This window comes from Limulus polyphemus, unplaced genomic scaffold (assembly GCF_000517525.1).
Source record: "Limulus polyphemus unplaced genomic scaffold, Limulus_polyphemus-2.1.2 Scaffold31, whole genome shotgun sequence".
Taxonomy (NCBI): Eukaryota; Metazoa; Arthropoda; class Merostomata; order Xiphosura; family Limulidae; genus Limulus; species Limulus polyphemus.
In genome coordinates this window covers 834,667-856,174 of record NW_013665641.1, presented here as the reverse complement: position 1 = coordinate 856,174, position 21,508 = coordinate 834,667, and the positions used below count along the sequence as shown (strand labels likewise).

The window sequence follows — 21,508 nt, the reverse complement described above, 5'->3', positions numbered from 1 at the left end:
AAAAATTGTCAGACATTCTAGAGATTTGCAAAACAACTAAAATATTGTTTGATTAAACATTTATTGTCATTCACTCAACTGATAGGTGGCGCTTATGATATTGCTTCTTGAGGATGTTATTGTGGTTGACGGAAAATAAAATGTTTTAATAGCTTTGTGGTAGGAGCTTGATGGACACTAAATAAAGAATAAGAACACGCGATATTTTAGTCAAAAACTTTTCTTCTTCTCTATTTTGGTATATTAATATATATATATTTTAAAGTTTGAAGTTTGTCGATATTGATGACGAATGCAATTGTCAAGGTCACTATATAAAAAGATACAAAACAACAAATTTACAAGAGCGTTTTCAAATATCTTACATGTTGATTACAAATCTACAATTATATATTTGGAAATAAAATAGATAACATTTAGTTGTTGAAAAGTAGTTTTGTGAAGCAAGAAAAAATAACAGAATAATTTAATAAATGGAGGGGAGATCAATATAAATAATTTGATTACTAAAAATGTGGTAAAAATTATGACAATAGATAAAACTGACGTCGTGAAGTTATTTCTTTAAATATATCATTCTCAATTATTAAACAGAATAAATTGAATCCATGAAAACATATATTCGTTGTACTTGTAAATGTTAGTTGCTTGTATTTCCTCTGCGGGTTTATCTACCAAATGTGTCCCTCGTAAGACATATATAATGACTCCACTGAATGATATTGCCATCATGAACTCGGTGTGTTTGTCTATTATAGTAAATTAACAAACTATTCAATCTATGATGCTCTTGAGAGATATGAAGAAATTGGTTGACCTATTGAAAGCTAATAGTGCACGAAATTATAATCGTAAAATAGGTTATAATATTTGGACAAATCACAAATACTGTTTATCCAATACACAAAATAGTAAATTGATATTCGTCATTTAAAAAGCACGCAAGCTTCCTAAAGTTACAAGTCATAACATCATTAACGTGTATTTTTTTTCTTTTGATTACAATTTGGAGCATGAATATACTGTCTCATTTCTAGTTATAATGAAACATTAATTGTTTTATAATATAATGAAATGACTTAGTAGTTTAAAGGTGTGAATGAATAATTTTATACTTTTCTTTCTCCATATTTCAAAAAAAGACAATAATATTTGGTTCAATGTGGTCAAAACACGTTTTTTTACTAAATAGCAAATCCCACGATAGATACTTTTTACAATATATAAAAAGGCAATAATGACTCATTACACTAACAGCAAAATATTGTTTGAACATTGAGAATGATCGCACCAGCGATCGAAACGTCGTACCTATTCTAAATAATATTCTTCTTTACTGTCAAAGTTATAACTTGCAATAAAATAATGCTTATAATGATTAAGTAACTCAAAACGAAACTCTTATACAAAGTTTTATTGAGCATACAAGCCACCCGTCTACTTAAGAAGCACGAATCGTATGACTTACAAATCATTGTGTGTAATATCACTACTAGTACGACTTACAAATGATTGTGTGTAATATCAGTACTAGTACGACTTACAGATGATTGTGTGTAATATTAGTACTAGTACGACTTACAAATGATTGTGTGTAATATCACTACTAGTACGACTTACAAATGATTGTGTGTAATATCGTCACTAGTATGATTCACAAATTATGTTATGTAATATCACTATTAGTACTGCTCGCAAATTATACTGTGTAATATTACTATTAATATGATTTACAAATTATGTTGTGTAACTTCCTTATAAGTATGGGTCATAAATTATATTGTGTAATATCATTATTAATATGGGTCATAAATTATATTGTGTAATATTACTATTAGTATGGCTCACAAATTATGTTGTGTAATGTCGATACGCAGATGAAACTGTACAACATTGCGATGCCTCACAAGTCACAACTTTATTGGGTTAACATACAGGCTACATTATATAACAGTGGACGATCTGTACGAGACACTTTCATACAAATATCTCATTAATATTTAGACAAAACGGTTGAGTTTTTCAAAACCCATTGAGGAATTCTGCTGGCTGAATAAGCTAAACATAAAATTTCTGTTTTTCATCATGTGTCCTTCTGAAGAGTAAATTTCAAGTAGACAGAACTATCCCTGCTGTTATATGTAGTCTATGTGTGAGCTTGTAAAGCTTTGAGCTATGATAACAACTGTGCTCAATATATTAAATAGATTGAGTTAAGCTCCTCTCGTAATATAATGTTACTGCCAAACGCGTTTATTTGTGTTTCAATAAGCGTTTCTATTTCATTTTCCCTAAATATAACAATGGCAGTAACAGTTTTGGGTAACAGAAGTTTTTATTGGGAAAAAGAATCATTATAGCCAGATACCAGTTCTGAAACAAGCTTCAGGAAAGTGTTCCTTTAGGTCCTCCGGCATTTTATCTTACTTGGAGAGATATATTGGTTTAATCCTAACAGATTACAATTTCTTACAAACGCATATATTTACATGCATAGACTCTCATGAAAAATTTGGTAGTTTTGAATTGTTGCCATATCATTTAAAGCAGAAAAATTATAAAACAAAGCAAAATCCTGAGTTTCATCATTGTTATATCCAGAAGTTTACACAAACCTTGTTGCCATGACTTACAATTCCCACACACACACACACACAACAAAAAAAACTGTTTTAAACAAAGAATAGTTCAAACATTAAGTTGATTAAGGAAGAATGAAAGAGCGAAGACGTCAGATTTTCTTAATTATTATTGCTTAATATTTCTATTATGCATATCATTCCTTGAATATCATACCAAATGCTACAATTCTATGTAATCTCTAATTCAACTCTATCTATAAGTAAGATAATAGGGAAGTATAATCTACGTCATTCCAAGGTATCGAAAAAAAAACAAAAAGAAAAACACACATGCACATCAATAATTAATCCTCAAACAAACGCAGATATAACTACTTTTTCAATTATGTTAATAAAGCTAAAATCATTTTACGTTGTTTTTCTAGAATAATCTATGTGAAACAATGAATGAACATTATCATCTACCGTATGTTAAGCATTTGCTAATTACAGCTGCAAAGTGAAATCCAACAGAAATGTTTACACACTATTTACACAAACATGTAACACATCAACCAACGCTCACCTGAATAAACATGGTAAACTCGTAATTTGTAAAATCTTGTGCTCACGTTTGAACGATGAAATTGTTCAATGTGTATTTTCCACTTTCATAATTATGTGGCATTACCATTTCTGTGTGCACTCAGAAACAACTATTTAAATACAAGTTGTAGTGATTACCTTACTGTGGTAATTATTATTCATTATCTCAACACCATAGGCAACTGAAATTTTTAAACTACTATTGAATAATCCCACGTTTATTGTTTCGCAGAAATATCCTGGAATGACGAGTGTATTATTTTCTGAAATAAAATAACATTTTTCTTCTTATGCGGTTCCAACACTATAGAAAATGACCTTTTACTCATATCGATATTTATAATAGCTAAAATATGAAGATAGACTTTAAATACCTATCCTGATTTGTTAATGAAACATTTTAAGAAGCCCAAAAATAATAACTATACGATATATATGAAGCTGAACTATGGATGATTTTTTTGCTTAAGTGGTTCGTACAGATGTTCTGTATTTCCATACACCTTCCAGATTCATATTTTAAAGAAGCTTTTGTTTCGGATTGGTGTAATTGAAGTCTGTCATTGAATTTTTAGTTACTGTTTCTGTACCGCAGTTACATCACTATATAAAGTTTATTACAATTTAATCAAAACAGATCTGATGCCAAAAACTAAAACAAAAACTAATTTGCGTAGAATTATCCTTCGGCTTGGCTAATCTGCCTAATAGAAACAAAGAAAAGGATGTGTAAAAAACTTCATTTTCACTTAACCTTCACAATATGGTTTACTAAAGCAACGAGAACACGAGTAACGGTTCAACCTTTAGTGTAAACTTCATAATATTTGTGATTTCACAACTCAATCAATCTCCAAAGCTCTATCCGATATTTTCTACATTGATTTACAATTTATAAAGCAGGAAGTGTTCTCTAAAGCTTCAGTAGTATCCGTAAGTAAGGAGGACTTTTAGACTCTGAAAGAAATGCAATCGCATTTTTTATATTTATGAATGCAGACATCTGATAATTTCTCAGCACATTCAAAGAGCTAACGTTAACCACAAAAACACTTCAAACATTTCTTACTCCAAACCATATGAAGATATCCACTAAATAACTTTTACATCTCTCATCCTTCAATTCTGTCACGTTTTTATAGCACAGTATCTTTACCTTCATAGCTCATTGAGTGTTTTGCCTCAATGCATTATTTTTAACCTTTACAGCTCTTTGAGCACATTTCCATAAAGTATTTTCTTTGCATTTCCCTCATTGAGTGCTCGATGGAAAAATTTATCAAACTGTTACAGTGCTTTGTTTGCCTTTCTGATAACACTTTCTTGTTAAACTATTATATATATATATAAATATATTTAAATTTGACGGTTAAACCACATTAGAATTGGTGGAATTCCTTGTTAGCTTTCGAAATTTGGGTTTTAATTAAACTATTAGAATTTTATTTTCTTCAAATAAAACTCATTAAACAACAACAAAACTAGCCGAAATTTTCAAAATTTTCACTGAAAATGTAAAAATACGTTTCAATGTGCACCAACCAAAACAAAACAAAATCTATTCAGAATAATTTGATGTAGGAACTTGGCCGATTACGAACTTCTTTATGCTGTTTTGCATTAGCTACTAATAAGCCCGAATGACAGGTAAACGTAGTAAGATTGAAAAACACGCGTTATGCTTTACCTAGAAGGTCATATATATATACAGACTTTGTGTAAGAGTTTTTTTCCCCCATTGTGTGTCTAAATGAATTAAAGTTGATTTATAAGGGTTATTAAGACGAAATCATTACACATTCCGCTGAACTTAAACAATGGAAGAGAAACACAGCATAAGATACAAAGATTAGTCTCGTAGGCGACGCTTCACTTAGTGTCTGTGCTGTCCAATAGTTCGCTGTTACTTAAAACACCACCACATGAAATCCAATCTGTTCATCAAGAGACTAGTCAACATTCTTTCCCACCACGATCAGCTACTAATCGCACTCAAAGGTATATAATGCCTCCATCCGACGACACCAAATGGATAATAACGCTTATCAGATAGTTTGTCTGCACTCCAATGTCGCACCAGCGTACGATTACGAGGCCAAGTTTGATCCGTGGTGCGAGGGGCTAGGAATTCGCCGCGGTCCTTCGATGACTCCTGGTGTAACGGCCTGCACAGCACCACCGAATGGATGTATAAATGTGGAGACGGCCGCTGGCGACTGTTCCAGTGGCGACAGACCAGAGAAATGGCGGACAAGACCTCGGGCACCAGCTGAAGTGTCGTTGCTCAGGTGGCCGTGGTCTTGGTTTGCATTATTAATGCTTTCCTGCTTTATAATGACACCTGTAGAGTGGTAGGCTGGGGTGGCCGCAGCAGGCCTGGAGCTTGAGGTTGCCTTATCTGAAAGAAAACGGACAAGGTTGACAGGATAACCTAGTATCGAAGTGCTTCTGCAGCCTTCAAGTGTTTGTAGCTTTGATTAATAGTATCTATTCAGAATCCCAACACTAAATAAACATAAGAGTTTCTTCGTAAAATATCAACTGAACTATAAAATAATCTTAATAAATTAATTATCCCATAAGCAAAAACAGTAGATTTCATATTAAACTTGCTTGTTAAGTCATTTATTATGGTGATTATGTAATATGATATTGATTAACTATTGTAAAATTAACTTCATAGTCATATCTTATCCGAATGTTCGTATGTAGAAACATAAAAACAGAGATAGAATAATATCAAATTAGTTCCAAGTGACGCCAAGATTCTACAAATACATAACACTCAGCAGCTAAAAAATGACAAAGAACCAATTTCAAACTAATATTTGAAATCTTTCAGAAAAAGTCATAGGTTTTTAGCAGCATGACAAATTTTTGTGTTGTTGTTTATTCCAAGTAAAATAGAAAAGCGTGGAAGTAATTTAAACAGTAAAGAAATAAATCAGATGTAATTCAAGAAACGTCCAATTGATGTGTAAAAAAAACAGCCATACAGGATTCCAGTTTAAAAAACTACCTATTAGTTGAGCTTAAGCGCAATATTATGTAAATATAAAAAAAAAATCGAAGAGTATTTTCATTCGTGTACTTTTCATCTGCAAGACTTTTTTCAGCCTTGAGTGATAGTTTATATTTAAATGACAACTGTTTTTGTTATTAAATCATTATATACTACGTGGTTAGCTTAATATCATTCAGTTGTCTAGTTTTCTATAACTAGAAGATCAGTTTCTACCAAAATAATGCACTGACAGATCTACAAAAAAACAAAAAAAAACATTGTTGAACAGTGTCGTTAGGAGATGCTTCAACAAGTTACATATACTGTTTTAACACGTTATAGTGTTATTTGTTTAAAATGTTTGAAAATAACTAGCTCTGAAGAAACCATAAAGACGAAACGTTGTTTAAATTAAAATAACAGTTTCCTTATAATTATCTGGAGTGTAAAGGTAATTTTTTTCTAATTTTGTTATCAAAATCAAAATAACAACATTGTGCCTGTATTCAAGGTCAATACTGGAAATCCTTTGTTGATCTTAGAACTAAAAATTGGTTTTTAACATTACATTTATACTGTGCTTGATATTTTATGTAGTTTAGCCAGATGTACTATATAGCCTACAATCCACTAGAACAGCTAAGTGGTAGGGTCTGAAACTTTATCATAGTCATCAACTATGAAACAAGGTGTTAAAGACAAATATTAAAAGTTTTAAAAACATATTTCTGATTAATTTCTTTAACAAATCACAACAAATATATCTTGATTTTTTGCAGTCATATTAAACACTAAAATAAATTCAAATTAATGAGGCTAACGTTAGCGGGCGAATGCAACATGTCTCCCCCACGCAATCCCAACATGGTCAATTTTGACACCAGAAAAATCGTGAAAAACGCATAAAAATCGAAAACTGTCTATATTACTGTTTGGGACCTGCAAGAGCGCATCTTTGCACTACACCTCGTGTAAGTTGCTTGATATACACATGGACAGTTCACGAAAATCCCAAATTGTACTTTCCTCGCTGAAAAATTGAACAAAAGAAAAAAAATTCAAAATTGTCTATATCTCCCTTTGAGACCTGCAAAAAGTATATTTGTACCAAATTTTATGTAAATTGTTCGAAAAAGGTCTAAGTAATTGACTAAAACTCCTAAAATTATTGATTTATTTAATCTATTGATTCCCCTAAAATAACCAAAAATGGATTTATCCCACACTCTTTACGTATATTCCTGGCCTGTAAAAAGTATCTTTGTACCAAATTCAATGCAATTTGGCCGAAATACGGCTGAACAATTGCCAAAAAACCCCAAAATTATGTTTTTTTGTGACATTTTGACTTTTCTATAGTTACTAAAAATGGCCAAGTTCACCATTTTTGTTTGTCAATGTGTGGGACCTAAAAAAGTATTGTATCAGTTCTATGTAAATTAAACAAAATATGGCCAAATATTTGACTTAAAAACCCAAAATTATGCATTTTTGTGAGCTCTGACACCCTTAAAAATATTTAAAATAAGCAAATCCAACTTTTTTATTTCAATGTGTTGGGCTCATGAAAATGTATATTTGTGCCAATTTTCATTTTGATGACTGTAAATATGACCGCACAAAAGCCCAAATATATATTTTTGAGTTTTTTTTACCTTTGACCCAATTACATCCTTAAAAGGGCCTGAAAAATATAAAAAAATGTGTCTGGTCATATTCTATCTATCAAGTTTTAAGTCAGTCCGCTGAGAAATGAAGGAATGGCGATCCATTGAAATGTGTTTGGAGGAAGAAAAAAGAAAGAAGAAACAATAGAAAACCAATATGTCTCTCTGCGGTGACATATATAAACATATTTCTAACAACAAAACCATATAATGGCATTAGTAATATTTTCAGCTTAATTTACAAATTGACTTAGGATATATATTTAATCTTTAGGGTGGAAATATTTGCGCCAAGTTTAAGTAACAAATAGAACTTCGTTTTTAATATACGGAGAATATGATGTAACAAACGACCGTGATGTTAAAAAATCGGATCAAACACGAAATAAATCACAAAATGAAATAACTCTGTAACCGTAGAGCTTTACTCAAGAGTGAACTGGGAAGAAAGAAGGGCCATGTTATAATCCCTGGTGTTATGCGAAAAGTCTCATCGGCATTGGATATAGCAGATATATTGTTGTTGACATATTGTTATAGATTCTACTTTACCTCCATTTTTAAGCACCTAGAATCCCGAAAGCGCTTGTGTTATCGAGTTTCTTATCTTGTGATTTTCATAATAAACGATGCTACGCTTAGCACTTTTGTAATTTACAACATTGCATCTTGTAAGCATTGAGGTGTGTCACAGCTGACTTAAGAGTAAAATATGCTATGTAACTTAAGGAATACACGTTCTCCAACTATAAAATGATAATCATATATTTCATGAATATAATTATTAGAACAATAAGTAATAAAGGCCAAATATTATAAGAAAAGTTGTAAATATATTTATTTATTCGTAGCAGAATATTAGAGTTAAAGAAAGTAAAAGCAGTGATGTGATCATTGAAAGGTGTAATTCTGTAGTCTGTAAAAATAAACTTAGTGTGCTCAGATAAAAATATCAAGACTTTCTTAGCTTAATCAAAATAAAATGTAAAAAATAATACTTGATTTGCTTCAGTTCATATATATTTAAGCTGATTAATTAGAGGCAAAAATTGGTAACAATTATCTAAATCAATCAATTAGTTGCATGATATGTATGTTACAGGCTTAAGAAGAAAAATCTCATTTGACAATTAACTAATTCTGAACAGTGTAGGGGGAGTAATTTAGCATACACCATAGGCATAAAAATTATACCGGCTGATTCTGAAGTCCCTTGACAGGTAAATAATTCAGAAATGAAAGTGTGTGGGAAAATAATTATTAGTGCTGTGGAATGAGGTGTTGTGGGCTTACTTTGTGATAATGATACTGAGGACATTTAAGGTCAGCTTCAATGTCATCTCCTTCGAAACTTACATTAGTATTCACTCTACACCAAAAATGTGGTCAAGAACAAATGAAACATTTTAACCAATAATTCCCCAAGTCGCTCTACAACGACAACAGCTATAGACATAAATGCATATAAGATATTACTAAATGGTTGCAAACAGTCAATGGTTGCGTCAAATGTATAGTGTTTTCAGTTGTATTTTAGTCACAAACGTGAGCCTTTATACATATATATATAAAGGGTTTCAAGACTTTTTAGCACTTATTGTACTAATTTATTCTACTGAATTATTCACCAGACAATATGTTTAAGATACTAAAAATAATTATGATTCCCCATTTATAACTCAGTGAAAGTGTGGAATCGAATGATATATCAGGCTTCATATTTATTTTTAGTCAATAGCTGTGTTTAAAATAGTGTTCAAGTGTGATAAATGATAATATGGTGGTTTTGTTGTTAATACTGCTTTTTGTTTTTGGTCTGCCCATACCGTGTCTTTGCGTAAATGAGCCTGTAGTAAACAGCTGTTGACACACATTTCTATCATCTGATGTGAAGGATGACTTTCATCTGGAAGCCGTTTAGCATACAATTTGGTAGCAGCCTGGGAATTCTGGTGATACTGTCCAAGCAGTAGGATGGTGTTATATTATTCTTCAACTAAATGCTGACCCATTATTTAAATGATAAGGGAGCAATTGCAGCACAATGGTTGTGTGATACCTTATGTAAAATTTTTATTTTGATATTTTAAACCTTTTTGACTCTTGAAAGGTGAAATAACATACATATACAAAATTCGACCCTGCAAAGCATGTCTAAGTTCAGTTTTGGTTACGGTCGGTTTTTGATATTCTGTGGTACAATTTCATAAGCATGGAATAGGTGTATTTATGCCTATGACTGTTGCTCTTGTTTTAAAACGTTTCATGTATTATTGTCTACACCTTTACATCCGGTCTCTAACTACATCATTTAAAGAAAATCATTATAGAAGAAGCCTTTTAGTTTTGTATGATAATCTGATGTTTTCTTTAACCATTAATATTTATTTGATATATTAGAAATGTGAAAAACGATTAGAATATTGAAAAAAATGTAAGCTTTTAAATATGTTAGTATTATTAAATTTTGTTATGAATTCTTGTGAATACTTGTTTCATTAGAGAAGCTATTTTCTGTAAAATAATCTATGAATTGTTAAATATTTTTAAAACATTGAGAATAAAAAATAATATGAGCATTACCATTTGTACTAGTACTAGAGGACTTGCTTGAGGCTTTCCCATCTTGACTTTTGGGTTTACGTTTTCGAGTTTGGATTGAATCTTTCTTCATGGCTAGTGGCCGATTTACCTACAAAAAAAAGAGCATAACGAAGAAAACACCAACGGATATAAGAATTGTCTAAGTAAGACCCTAACAATACTTTTTAACACGTTACTGACTGATTAATAATGTACTCACAAAACTATCTCGGACAGAGTAAGATCAAAATCTCCCCCCTCCACACACACACAAAAGAAAAATAGATGAAATTGTTAAATCTCCTCATTTATAGTAACAATCTCCTTCCTGGAAATGTAAATCTAAAATTTTCATAAAGCAAGTAACACATCTGTATTTCATTAACAATAATGATAAAAATGTTTATCTATCATGACAGTAAAATATTGGCATATATATTTGTTGGTTTATCATTAATCCCAAAGCTAGCCGATGGTTTATGTGTGCTATAACCACCGTGAGTATCGAAAAGTGATTGTTAGCATCATAAGCCCTCATACTTACCTCTGAGCCACCGGGTGAAGGGCAGGCTTCTTTAAAAGCACTTTAATCTTACCCAACAACTGTGGTAAGATTATTCTAACGCTCTTAAAAACTTTATTATGAGAAACTGTCTTTCCTTATAAAAGTTAAGCTTTGTATAGGTTTGGTTTGTTTTGAATTTTGCGCAAAGCCGTCCCTAATTTAGCAGTGAAAGACTAGAGGGAAGGCAGCTAGTCATCACCACCCACCGCCAACTCCTGGGCTACTCTTTACTAACGAATAATGGGATTGACCGTCACATTATGACGCCCCAACGGTTGAAAGGGCGAGCATCTTTGATGGGACAGGGATTCGAACTCGCGACCGGGCCAAGCTTTGTATAGACAGTCAATGCACCCTACCACACACCATCCATGTTAAGGGATTGACCGTCACCTTTATAGCGTACTCACAGCTTATAATGGAGGAGGGATACTTTGTGATATCGCATAGATTCAAACCCGGTTTCCCAACACCCAAATCCAAAGCTGTACCACAGGGCCAACCCGCACCAAAAATGCGATCTTCTCACTAAGCATTCTCCTGATAATCAGTCGTATTAAAACTCTTTCATTTTCTCTCAACAATAAGAACAGTATTTAATTTTTGCAACTCATAAGCTTATTTTAAAAACAGTCTGGGAAATCTAATTTTCTTCTGGGAGAAAAATCACGAAGACTGTAATCTGTGAGTTGGCCTTATTCAAAGTGTTCTAAAATAAGCTCACCAAAACAGTGTCTTAGTAATTAAATAAAGTATGGAATTAAAAGTTACAAGTAAGCAGATTATTGATGAAGTATCATCATAGAAAACATATAGGTTTATTACAGCGTCCCAATAAACTTCGCTGGTAAACATTTGACTCGTGGTTGATATGAAGCATTTTTAAGCCTTAGCATGGTTAGCTGGCTTAAAGTTGACGAAAAACTGAAAGATAAAATGTCTAACAGTGCAAGAAAACAACTGTCTTCAAACATGAAGAATTAATTTTCGTTCAACACAGATAAGTAATGAAGACTTCAATTTCCTCCTAATGACGGTGAATGAAAAATTTTGGATCACCTTGGATTTAACGCATCTTAAATGAAATGAAGCCTTGTAATAATAAAAATGCACTATTTCGTAAAACCTCTTTGTAAGGGTTTAATTGTCTCTAAAACTACACATCGTATTTAATGAATATCTAACATAGTTTTAATTAATGCCGAATTTTAAAAACTTTATTTATAGAATTTATTATTAGACTTAGCTCTAAACAGAATCAAAACAATCGAAGAAAAGTAACGATCCTTAAAATTTACTGAAATGAGTAGAAAAGACTTAAAGGAATTCACGTTAGCTGATAGCACGCTAACGACTCGAGAAAGGAACGAACAAATGACTAGTAGGTAAACCTATAGATCTATGTATTTGTCAACGATGCTGTCCTATGGTGCTCGAGTTAGATTTAAATATAAACATATCAAATGGGTAATAAAAACTGACTAAAACATACAGACAGAAGCTATAGTTATACATACTGAATACTGGCATACTCAAACAAACTGACTAGCCTTGATATTCAGACGTAATGAACAGTGATAGTCAAGCATACTGACCAGCCAATATAGTCAGACACACTGACCAGTCAATATAATCAGGTATAGAACTTAGCGAATATACAGTCAAGCCAATACAGTTTTACAGAATACCAACACAGTGAAATATAAACAATCATGTAACATAGTCAGACATACTGATCAACAGGCATATTCGGGTATACAAACAAGCCATAGTGTCAAGCATATTGACCAAATCAAAACAACTTAAGTAAGATAACCAATTTATTTAGGTAAGGATTTACAGACTACCTATTTAGTACAGTTTATGCCTATTTTGTTTGTTTGTTTTGTTGTTAAACGCAAAGCTACACAATGAGATATTTATGCCGTGACCACAACAGGAATCGAAAGCTATCGGTCAAGTATTTAATACCAAATATGTATAGTACTCACATTATGTAGTTTGTAATACAAGCCACAAGCGTTACAAACTGGTTCTCCGTTATTACTTCTTCTCCACAAGGTGGTGTTACTTGTGTGGCAGTTAGAGCAAATCAAGCCAGCTCTTCTGTTGTTTGACTGCTATAAAAAGCAAATCATAATATCAGTATACTTAAAATACGTACGAACGAGTTCCATTCGTTTAAAAATTCTTATGATCTGTGTATTATAAAATACACTGTATCTTATACACATTTATATACTTAATCCAGAAAAATCTTTTTTAAGTTAGTTGGTTTTTATGTTAAACAGTCTCAACATATTTTTCTTGAATGGAATAATTGCTTATAACTGAAATTTTAAACCGAATCAACTTATTACTAGTATGCACCATAAACTGACCAAAAAATTTTGCTTATTTAAATATGTTTCGATAGATAAACATTAAGCAAGTGTAATACTTATAACTCAAATATTACTTAACAACAAAACTGATCTATGTTAGCGTATTGGATTAAAATATTCGTTTTATTCAAGTAGAAGAAAAAACTGGCCGAATCTCCTCAAATAACAAATGTACAAAACAAATATCTAATGCAATCACATCGTAATTTTAATATTTTGAAATATACAACTCTATAAATTTCGAGGCACGCTATACAAAAATATAATGTACACATAACTCTAACAGGGAATACTTGCGTATTGTAATTATTCTCTCATAATTTAATAAAATAGAGGAAACTAAGTCTGTAAAATAATTAACTGAAATAGCTCATAAAATATATGTAAATTTGTCACTTTGAAACTTCTTTAATATCTATTTCAGCAAGTTTACAGTGCTCAACAGTATGCAACATTTTGATAATGAACTCGAAAATTGTCGTTAATATATATATCTCCGTGTGTTAAGTTCAATCTGAATGTCTTCTGCCATCTTGTCAATACTCTTTTTAAGTAAACGCTTAATCAAAATTCATTTGATATATAAATTATACTTCTGATATACACTTATGTTTCTGTGAGAGTTTATTTCCATTAACGCCAATAGGTCACGAAGACGTCTTTATTTAAGCACATTAAATGTTTCTACTTAATCCTCATCTTGTTATTACAGAGAAAAACAAAAAGAAATAAGTTTAACATTGCAAAATAAATAATGTAAATCTGTAATTATTGTTAACCTTTTTGTAATTCATTATAATTCAATGGATAGTTTGCATCAGTTAACGAAGTGAAGTAAGAACATTTTTAACGTGTTGACGAACCAAATATGAATAATTTTCCAGGTGCAAAAAAAAAAAAATGAATAAGAAAATATTACAGGCCACTGCATTAATAGAAGCAGTTAAGACAAACGTGGGGATGATCTGTAGCAATTTTAATTCGACTAACTTTATTTCACACATTTCTTTAAAAATACGGATCGGGTGTGAATCCAAGGTTGTCCCTAAAACTTGCTTGCAACTTGAAACCTTTGCTATTAGTGTGGCTGCTGTCATTAACTAGCTGTCTTCCTTGTAGTCTATAAGTACGAAATTAAGGTCGGCTGTGAGCAGATAGCCCTTGTATAGCTTTGCTCGAAAATTTGAAACAAACAAAATTAAAAGATAATGAATTAAGTATTTGAAAATAACTAAATAATGAAAACTTTACTTTTCGTTTGCGTCTTATTATATTTATAATACTTTAAACGGTGTCTTATTGAAAATTCTAATGTTTGGTTACTCTTTTGAGATCAACGAGTCAATTATATTGCGAATTAGCATATTTTGTTGTTTGGAAATGCCTTTATTTCTCAATTTTATTAAACACCTACAACGCCTGGCATGGACTGGTGGTTAGTGCGCTCGACTCGTAATCTGCGGATCGCGTATTCGAATCCCAGTCACCGTAATGCTCGTCCTTTAAGCCGTGAGGACATTATAACGTGACTGTCAACCCTACTACTCGTCGACAAATTAGTATCCCAAGAGTTGGCGGTGGGTGGCGTAGACTGGCTGCGTTCCCTCTAGTCTATCACTGCTAACTTAGGAACGGCTAGCGCAAATAGCTCTCCTGTAGCTTTGCGCGAAATTCTAAACAAACCTAATACAACTACAATATATAATCCACAGTCTTGAACACTAATCGTTTGATGTAGTTTCTAGAAATATCTAAGGATTTATCGAATTTCAAATTACTTCTTACACAGTTATCATGCTATTTAAAGTATTTAATTGGCTATAACCTTCCCAAGCGGACTTGTTCCTTGTTACCATTCAAATTATTTCACTAACAAAAAAAAAATAAAAAATAAAAAATCTCCGATAAGAAAAGAATTCACAGTTTCTAAGTGTTGCAGAAGAACTTGAACCCCAACATGAAATTTACTATGGTAGTATGTAGGCTCTTTTGCCCAACAAAAATAAGAGCCTAGCTAGATAAATGGATAGATATTTTTTATTTTAGGGTGGACATGGATATTGACTGATTTCTACTAGATGCGCATTGAGTTTGTTAAAAAACAGTTAAAAACAATTATGTTGTGTAGACACTACAAATATATCTTATCACAGGTAGAAATATATCTAGTCTAGGAGGAGGTATATAATCTTTAAATCTGCTACAACTCACTAATGCAATAAACTTTTCAACTTTCTATAAGAAAACACATTGATTTTTACTTTGTTATAAAGTGTTGTAGCTTTTACGCAAATGAAGCTTGAAAATTTACCAACGACACCACGCTTATTTTCAAGTAAACCCATTAATTTAATTGAATGTGACTGTCAACATTAAATAGCTAGACGCTAAACTCTTGATGGATGCAATAATTTATAAATTTCCAATGCATTAGTCGATCCTCTGCTTGAAAGGTACGAAACGGTGCAACATTATTCTAAACTCTACTGAAAAACTACAGTATCAAGATATCTTAAAACCAGCTTCGATAGAACATTATTATGCTAGCAACTAAATACCTTGTAATTTTTTATCTTATTTTAAAATTTGGTATGGATAATACGAATGTAAACTGTTAATCTTATTTTACCCTAAAATTAAAGAAGCTAAAAAGGAGCTCAAAACTTTAATTTAATTATGTTACTTTTTTTTTACAAACTCGGGAAATACTTCTTATGTAAGTTTTAATATTTTATTTTTTACAGGTCGTGTGTTTTATGCCATTTTTTTAGATATTATGTTTTTATATACCAGTGAATTAACTGATGATTTTGTTTCTTATATCACACACATAAGCTATATCTACTTTTATGAATAATAACATTCAAATTCGAAAGTTAATGATTCTTATTCTTCATATACACTATAAAGACCAATATTTATTTCAAATGTAGACGCTCTGTAATAAAGTGGATTTACATATTTTCAATAGCATGTTAAGGACAATATATCAAGTTACATGTTCTTTACTTTAAGTGGCATAAATCTTGTACAACGTTTTGAAAATAGCAGAAAAGCTATATCTTTAAAACAACTAACTCATTTTTTGATTCTGGAATAAAAACAATTTCATAAAGTATGCACATCGTATTTAGTTCATTTTAAGTACTCTCAACCACAGAAACTTAAGTCCTTTAAAATTGGTATTAACGTTTCATTTCAATTAATAATGTTTTCTTATTGCAGTGGTTCTTTTCTAAAAAAACATATTTCTGACAATCAGTTATTTTTATCTTTGACAAAATTCCAAGAAAGGTAAGTAGCAATATAAATCAAAAAGCTATGTATTAAATCGAATTCCTGAAATGATTTCATTGGCTTATTTATTTTAAATTTCTTTCGTTTTTTATTTGCAGTAAAACACTACAATATACCTGACTGCCACCTAGCGGGATAATTAATCACTCACGAGTATGAAAAAAAACGACTAAGTTGCTATTGCTGAAGTTTATATGTAATAAATTAAATTTAGGAAACTGGGCGGATATTTAAGAAAAAAATATCAAAATAATGAGAATATTTAACTGCAATGTAAAATAATTATAATCAAAGATATCCTTTCAAAATGAAACTGTCAAGAACAATTAAAGGAAATACTAAATAGTTAAAATCTACATTATAGTTAGTAAACCTTGATATATATAAAATCATACTAACGAATAGAAATATAAAGTAGTGCGGTTTCCATGGTTTCACCAATCCCTTCTTTCTTTCATTGTCGGTTTAACAGGAACTTATGTTGATGTTCTGTTATATTAGATTAATTGAAGTCGTTCTAAACTGTATCATAAGTAAACATTGCAAATTATAATTCAAACAGCGCATTGGATTGATTTTATCAAAGCTCCAAGATGGTTAGAGTCAAGGAAGTGTGTTTACGAACTTAATTTTCCTTTAACAATGCGCGTTTCCCTTTTCTTTCTACAATAAAAAAAACGAAGTAACCTTTTTATCTTAAAACACTGATAAGACAATATTTAAATTTATCAAAACCTGACGAGAATTTAAAATATTAAATACAGCTTTGAGGAAAGCACTAGTGTACTTTTAACTTAGTGAAAAAAATATTACGGCTGTTTAACATCTCTTGATTTAACTGAAATAGAAGTAACGCTTTAGGTGTGTGTTATATATTTATTTCATTGCAGTCTTGTAGCAATGAAATACCTGTTTATGATTAATACTGTTTGTATAAAAATGAAATTGTAATTTCTAATATTGAAATCTTACTTATTTATTTATTTTTTTGCTTCTTTGGAAAAATGTGTCTTTTTTCACTTAATATTTCAAACTGAAGTTCAGAGTTTAATCTCCATTTATATTTTGAAATATGTTAGCTATATTATATACAAGCGACATATAAAATTACAGATATCAGACATAAATGTATTACAATTCTAAGATTGTGTTTTCTTGAAACAAACTTGACAACTAAGGAACTAAAGAGACATAAGAAATAAAACAAGGTTTTTAAATGTAAATGTTTTGAATTACTCACTTTCCTGGGCTGACACTATCTCCGTACTAAGTAGAACAATAAAAGCTAAACAAGGGTTTTCGATTTTTGTTACTGTTCACCATTACTTTGAAAATGCTTAACATATAAATTTGAAAATGCTTTGAAAATGCTACAAATACAAGATATAATTATAAAATAATGGTAGAATGAAGGATTAACTTTTTAACTAAGACGATTCTGGTGTTTATTTTGTGTAATTTTTTTTTGAAAATATACATGTCAAACGCTCAATTAAATTTCAAATAATATACATACTTTGCTTCTGAAAAATCAGTTGATTTAAAGTTAAGTTAATTCTGTTGTTTATATACCCAAGGATCGCAGATGTTCCAAAGACTACAGAAACGAAATACTTTGCATATGTAAAACACACATAATGAACATTGAAAAAGAAAGATGAGTTTAGTTTAAGTGAAATCAATTAATAGTAGGGCTCTAATAATTCCATTACGCATAGGGGGTGAGAGACAATAAACATGGAAGATTTGGGTTGTCTGTATCTTGTGAAACAAATAATAAGTGTAAACAAACTAATATAACAAACAGTGATTGCAGATATGTTGGACAGTAACAGTTTAACACACACACACGTGCCCCCCAGTAGCACAGCGGCATGTCTGCGGACTCACAACGCTAGAAACCGGGTTTCGATAATCGTGGTGGGCAGATCACGGATAGTCTATTGTGTAGCTTTGTGCTTAATTTCAAACAAACTCACACACATATAAACAACTAAATAAAAAGCTAATTCCTAGTGAGGCGCAGATAGCCTTGCTGCTTTGCGCCATAAAACACCAATCAACCAGCCAACCAACCAATTCCTAGTGACTGACCAGAAGCCTAAAGTCATTTAATCCAATACTAAACATTTTATTCTAAACATTCACATTTCAATTACTTCTACGAATGACATGAACTATTACATGTGAAATTAGTAAAAAAAATGACAGATGGTTTGTAAAACATTCAACAGTATCTAATTTTATAAATAAAGTGACAAATTATTGCCGTTTATTTGAAAGTAATTTAACAATAATAATTGTCTACAACCCTAAGTTAGCTTCACTGTTTTTAAGTGGACTTTGTTAACATTTTGTATAATTTTACAGTTGTAAAGGAAACAGATGATATCTTATAATATACGAGGCCTTTTCGTAAACTTAATTATACTTATTATATTTTAATTCTCTTTGGTTTGTTATTTTAAAATATATTGTAATAAAACATGTACTTTGACAACGATGTTGCTAAACAAGTTTAAATAACAATATATTACACATAAAATATCAGTATTTGATAGCCAAAATAACTAAGAACAAATAAATCTAAGGTTGGTATTCCTCTACTCTGTGTAAGTCGACAATACCTCAACACATATATCATATCACAACTACTGTTTGGTTATCACGGCTATATGTATTATATATTAATGGTGATTTTAAAGGTGATTTTTCTCTAAAAGTCTAAGTTCTTTATTTTATCCCCTTTGCACTTTTGCTACTTGTACATATATATATATATGTATACGCAAACATAACTGACTTATTATATAATATGTTAAACATTCAAGGTATCTATTTTACTAAAAAACAAAGAAACTAATAAAAATTAATTTTGCTTAGTGTAACCTCGTATCAACCAAATTATAATATCATTATATTTATTTTTTAACCTTCTTTTCGGATGTTGTTATTCCGATACTTTTGAATTACATTTTTGGTTCAAGAGGGTGTTTAGATGTAGGTCCAAGTGCTTCTCAGAAGTGTCGTTGTTGTGTTAGCAGTTCGTTATCAGCTGTTCATTTATAATTCAGTTAAACAGCTGAAAATTATCAGAGATAAAAAAAAATCTAAAGAAAAGCTACAAGGTGAATTAAGTAGTACCTAAATGTTTTTGTGACATTTTAGTTTTAAAATATACTTTTCTGATAAGATTTATTTCCAATGTTTCTCAATTTTGTTGATGAAACGGTTTTGTCCATGTTCAAGGATCGATCGATAAAATATATGTGTAGGGATTCTATCAACTGGCTTGTAAAGTCTTGCCCAAAACTGTTCTATATTGATGCTATTGTCTACATGCATGGAGTAGTTATTGAGTAAATGCTCGAGTAGTAGCAGAGAAGGTAGCATATGATCGGACAAACATGCACAAGTTGTTATGCTGGTCTGTATAAGTTGTTTTGGAGCTAAAATACACATACGCACCTGTTTTGTATAAAAGGGTGTGCTTTTGGTATAATCTTTTTCGAAACAGATGAACGCTTTGTTCAGACAATTTCTCTGTACTTGATGTAGATTCATGTCTCGTCACGTGCCAGAAGTTACAGGGCGTCAAATTGTTCGATTTCCAGAAATGATATGAAGCAAATAGACATTGCCAGAACAGTAGGGTACCCCAGTGTATTGTATCCGGAATCCTGAAACGTCATCGGACTACAGGAAACGTTGTTCAAAGAAAGTCTACTTGTAGAATCCAAAAAAATATCCAGCCTGAGATGACCATGCTTTGATCAGGTCAACACGTCAACAGGAATGGCAAGAACGCATTCATTCCGGGGTATCCAGGAGAACAGTGAATCGGAGGCTGACCAATCAAGGTTATTTTACAAGATGGGTTGTCTTCAAACCGATATTAACCAGAATTCACCATCGTCACCGTGTTACTTGGGCAATACAGCATGCCAACTTATAGTTAGGACACTGGGAACCTGTCATCATTTCAGATGAGTCCTGTTTCCAGCTTGTTAAAGTTGATGGTAGGATTCGTGTTCGTCGTTTACCTAGCAAACAGATGAGGAAAGATTGTCTTTGCCACAAGGAACACACAGAAATGTTTGAGCAGCTATTCATCGTGGTGGAAAAAGTGCACTTCATATTCTTCAAGGAAACGTCAATGGCGCCTCCTACAGGCATTCTATGGAAACGATATTTCTGCCATATGCTAGGCCAAGGTGTGGCAATAAATTCGTTTTCAAGGACAACAATGTCACTGCCCAAGATTGCCGTGGCTAGCAAAATATTCATATTGTAATCTCTTTGAGAACTGTTAGGCAGAACTGAGCCGGAAAATTGCTAACCGCGATCGTAAATCAGCTACTGTAACTGAGTTGTAGCGCCTTCTAGTAACAATTTGGGATGAAATCACGGTGTATTACATCAGTAACCTCATCGACAGCATGTCACGACGCCTTGTGGTGGTTATTAGAATACGAGAAGAACCAAACAAGTACTGAATGTTTAATATGAACTGGCATGGGGTTACAGACGCTATATATAACAATTTTATATTATATTTTGTCATTGCATATGTTTTGGTAAGGTTTTGTTGTGATAGGTGAAATACTGAATTACACATTTTTCTACAGGTTTCTGATAGAATTATTTTTGTAGTCGTTTAATATAACATGCATTTCCCAGTTTTACAACGCTAAGTGTGTTTGTATTTCATCTTAATAATAATGATCTTACTTGTTACAATATATGAAAATATTTTGGCCAAGAATGTAGAATAAACAGTCGATCTGACTATTATTTAAAAAAATAGTTTACGCTATGAATGTGTTGGATAGATAAAGTTG

At 31.5% G+C, this 21,508-nt stretch overlaps 1 protein-coding gene across 2 annotated transcripts in view; it reads right to left on the bottom strand.

Moving 5' to 3' along the window:
* Positions 1-1,893: 1,893 nt before the first annotated feature.
* The window catches only part of LOC111085938 (transcription factor GATA-4-like), an 80,473-nt gene continuing 60,858 nt past the window's right edge, over positions 1,894-21,508 (bottom strand). Inside the window, exons 4-6 of one of the 2 annotated variants that reach the window (XM_022386859.1) lie at positions 12,978-13,103; positions 10,422-10,530; positions 1,894-5,565 (exon numbers count right to left, since the gene is read on the bottom strand). In XM_022386859.1, coding sequence (XP_022242567.1) covers positions 5,255-5,565; positions 10,422-10,530; positions 12,978-13,103 — 546 coding nt within the window. In that variant the 3' untranslated portion in view covers positions 1,894-5,254. Of the gene's footprint in view, positions 5,566-10,421; positions 10,531-12,977; positions 13,107-21,508 lie in introns of both variants that reach the window. The other variant, XM_022386854.1, reaches the window with a different exon arrangement.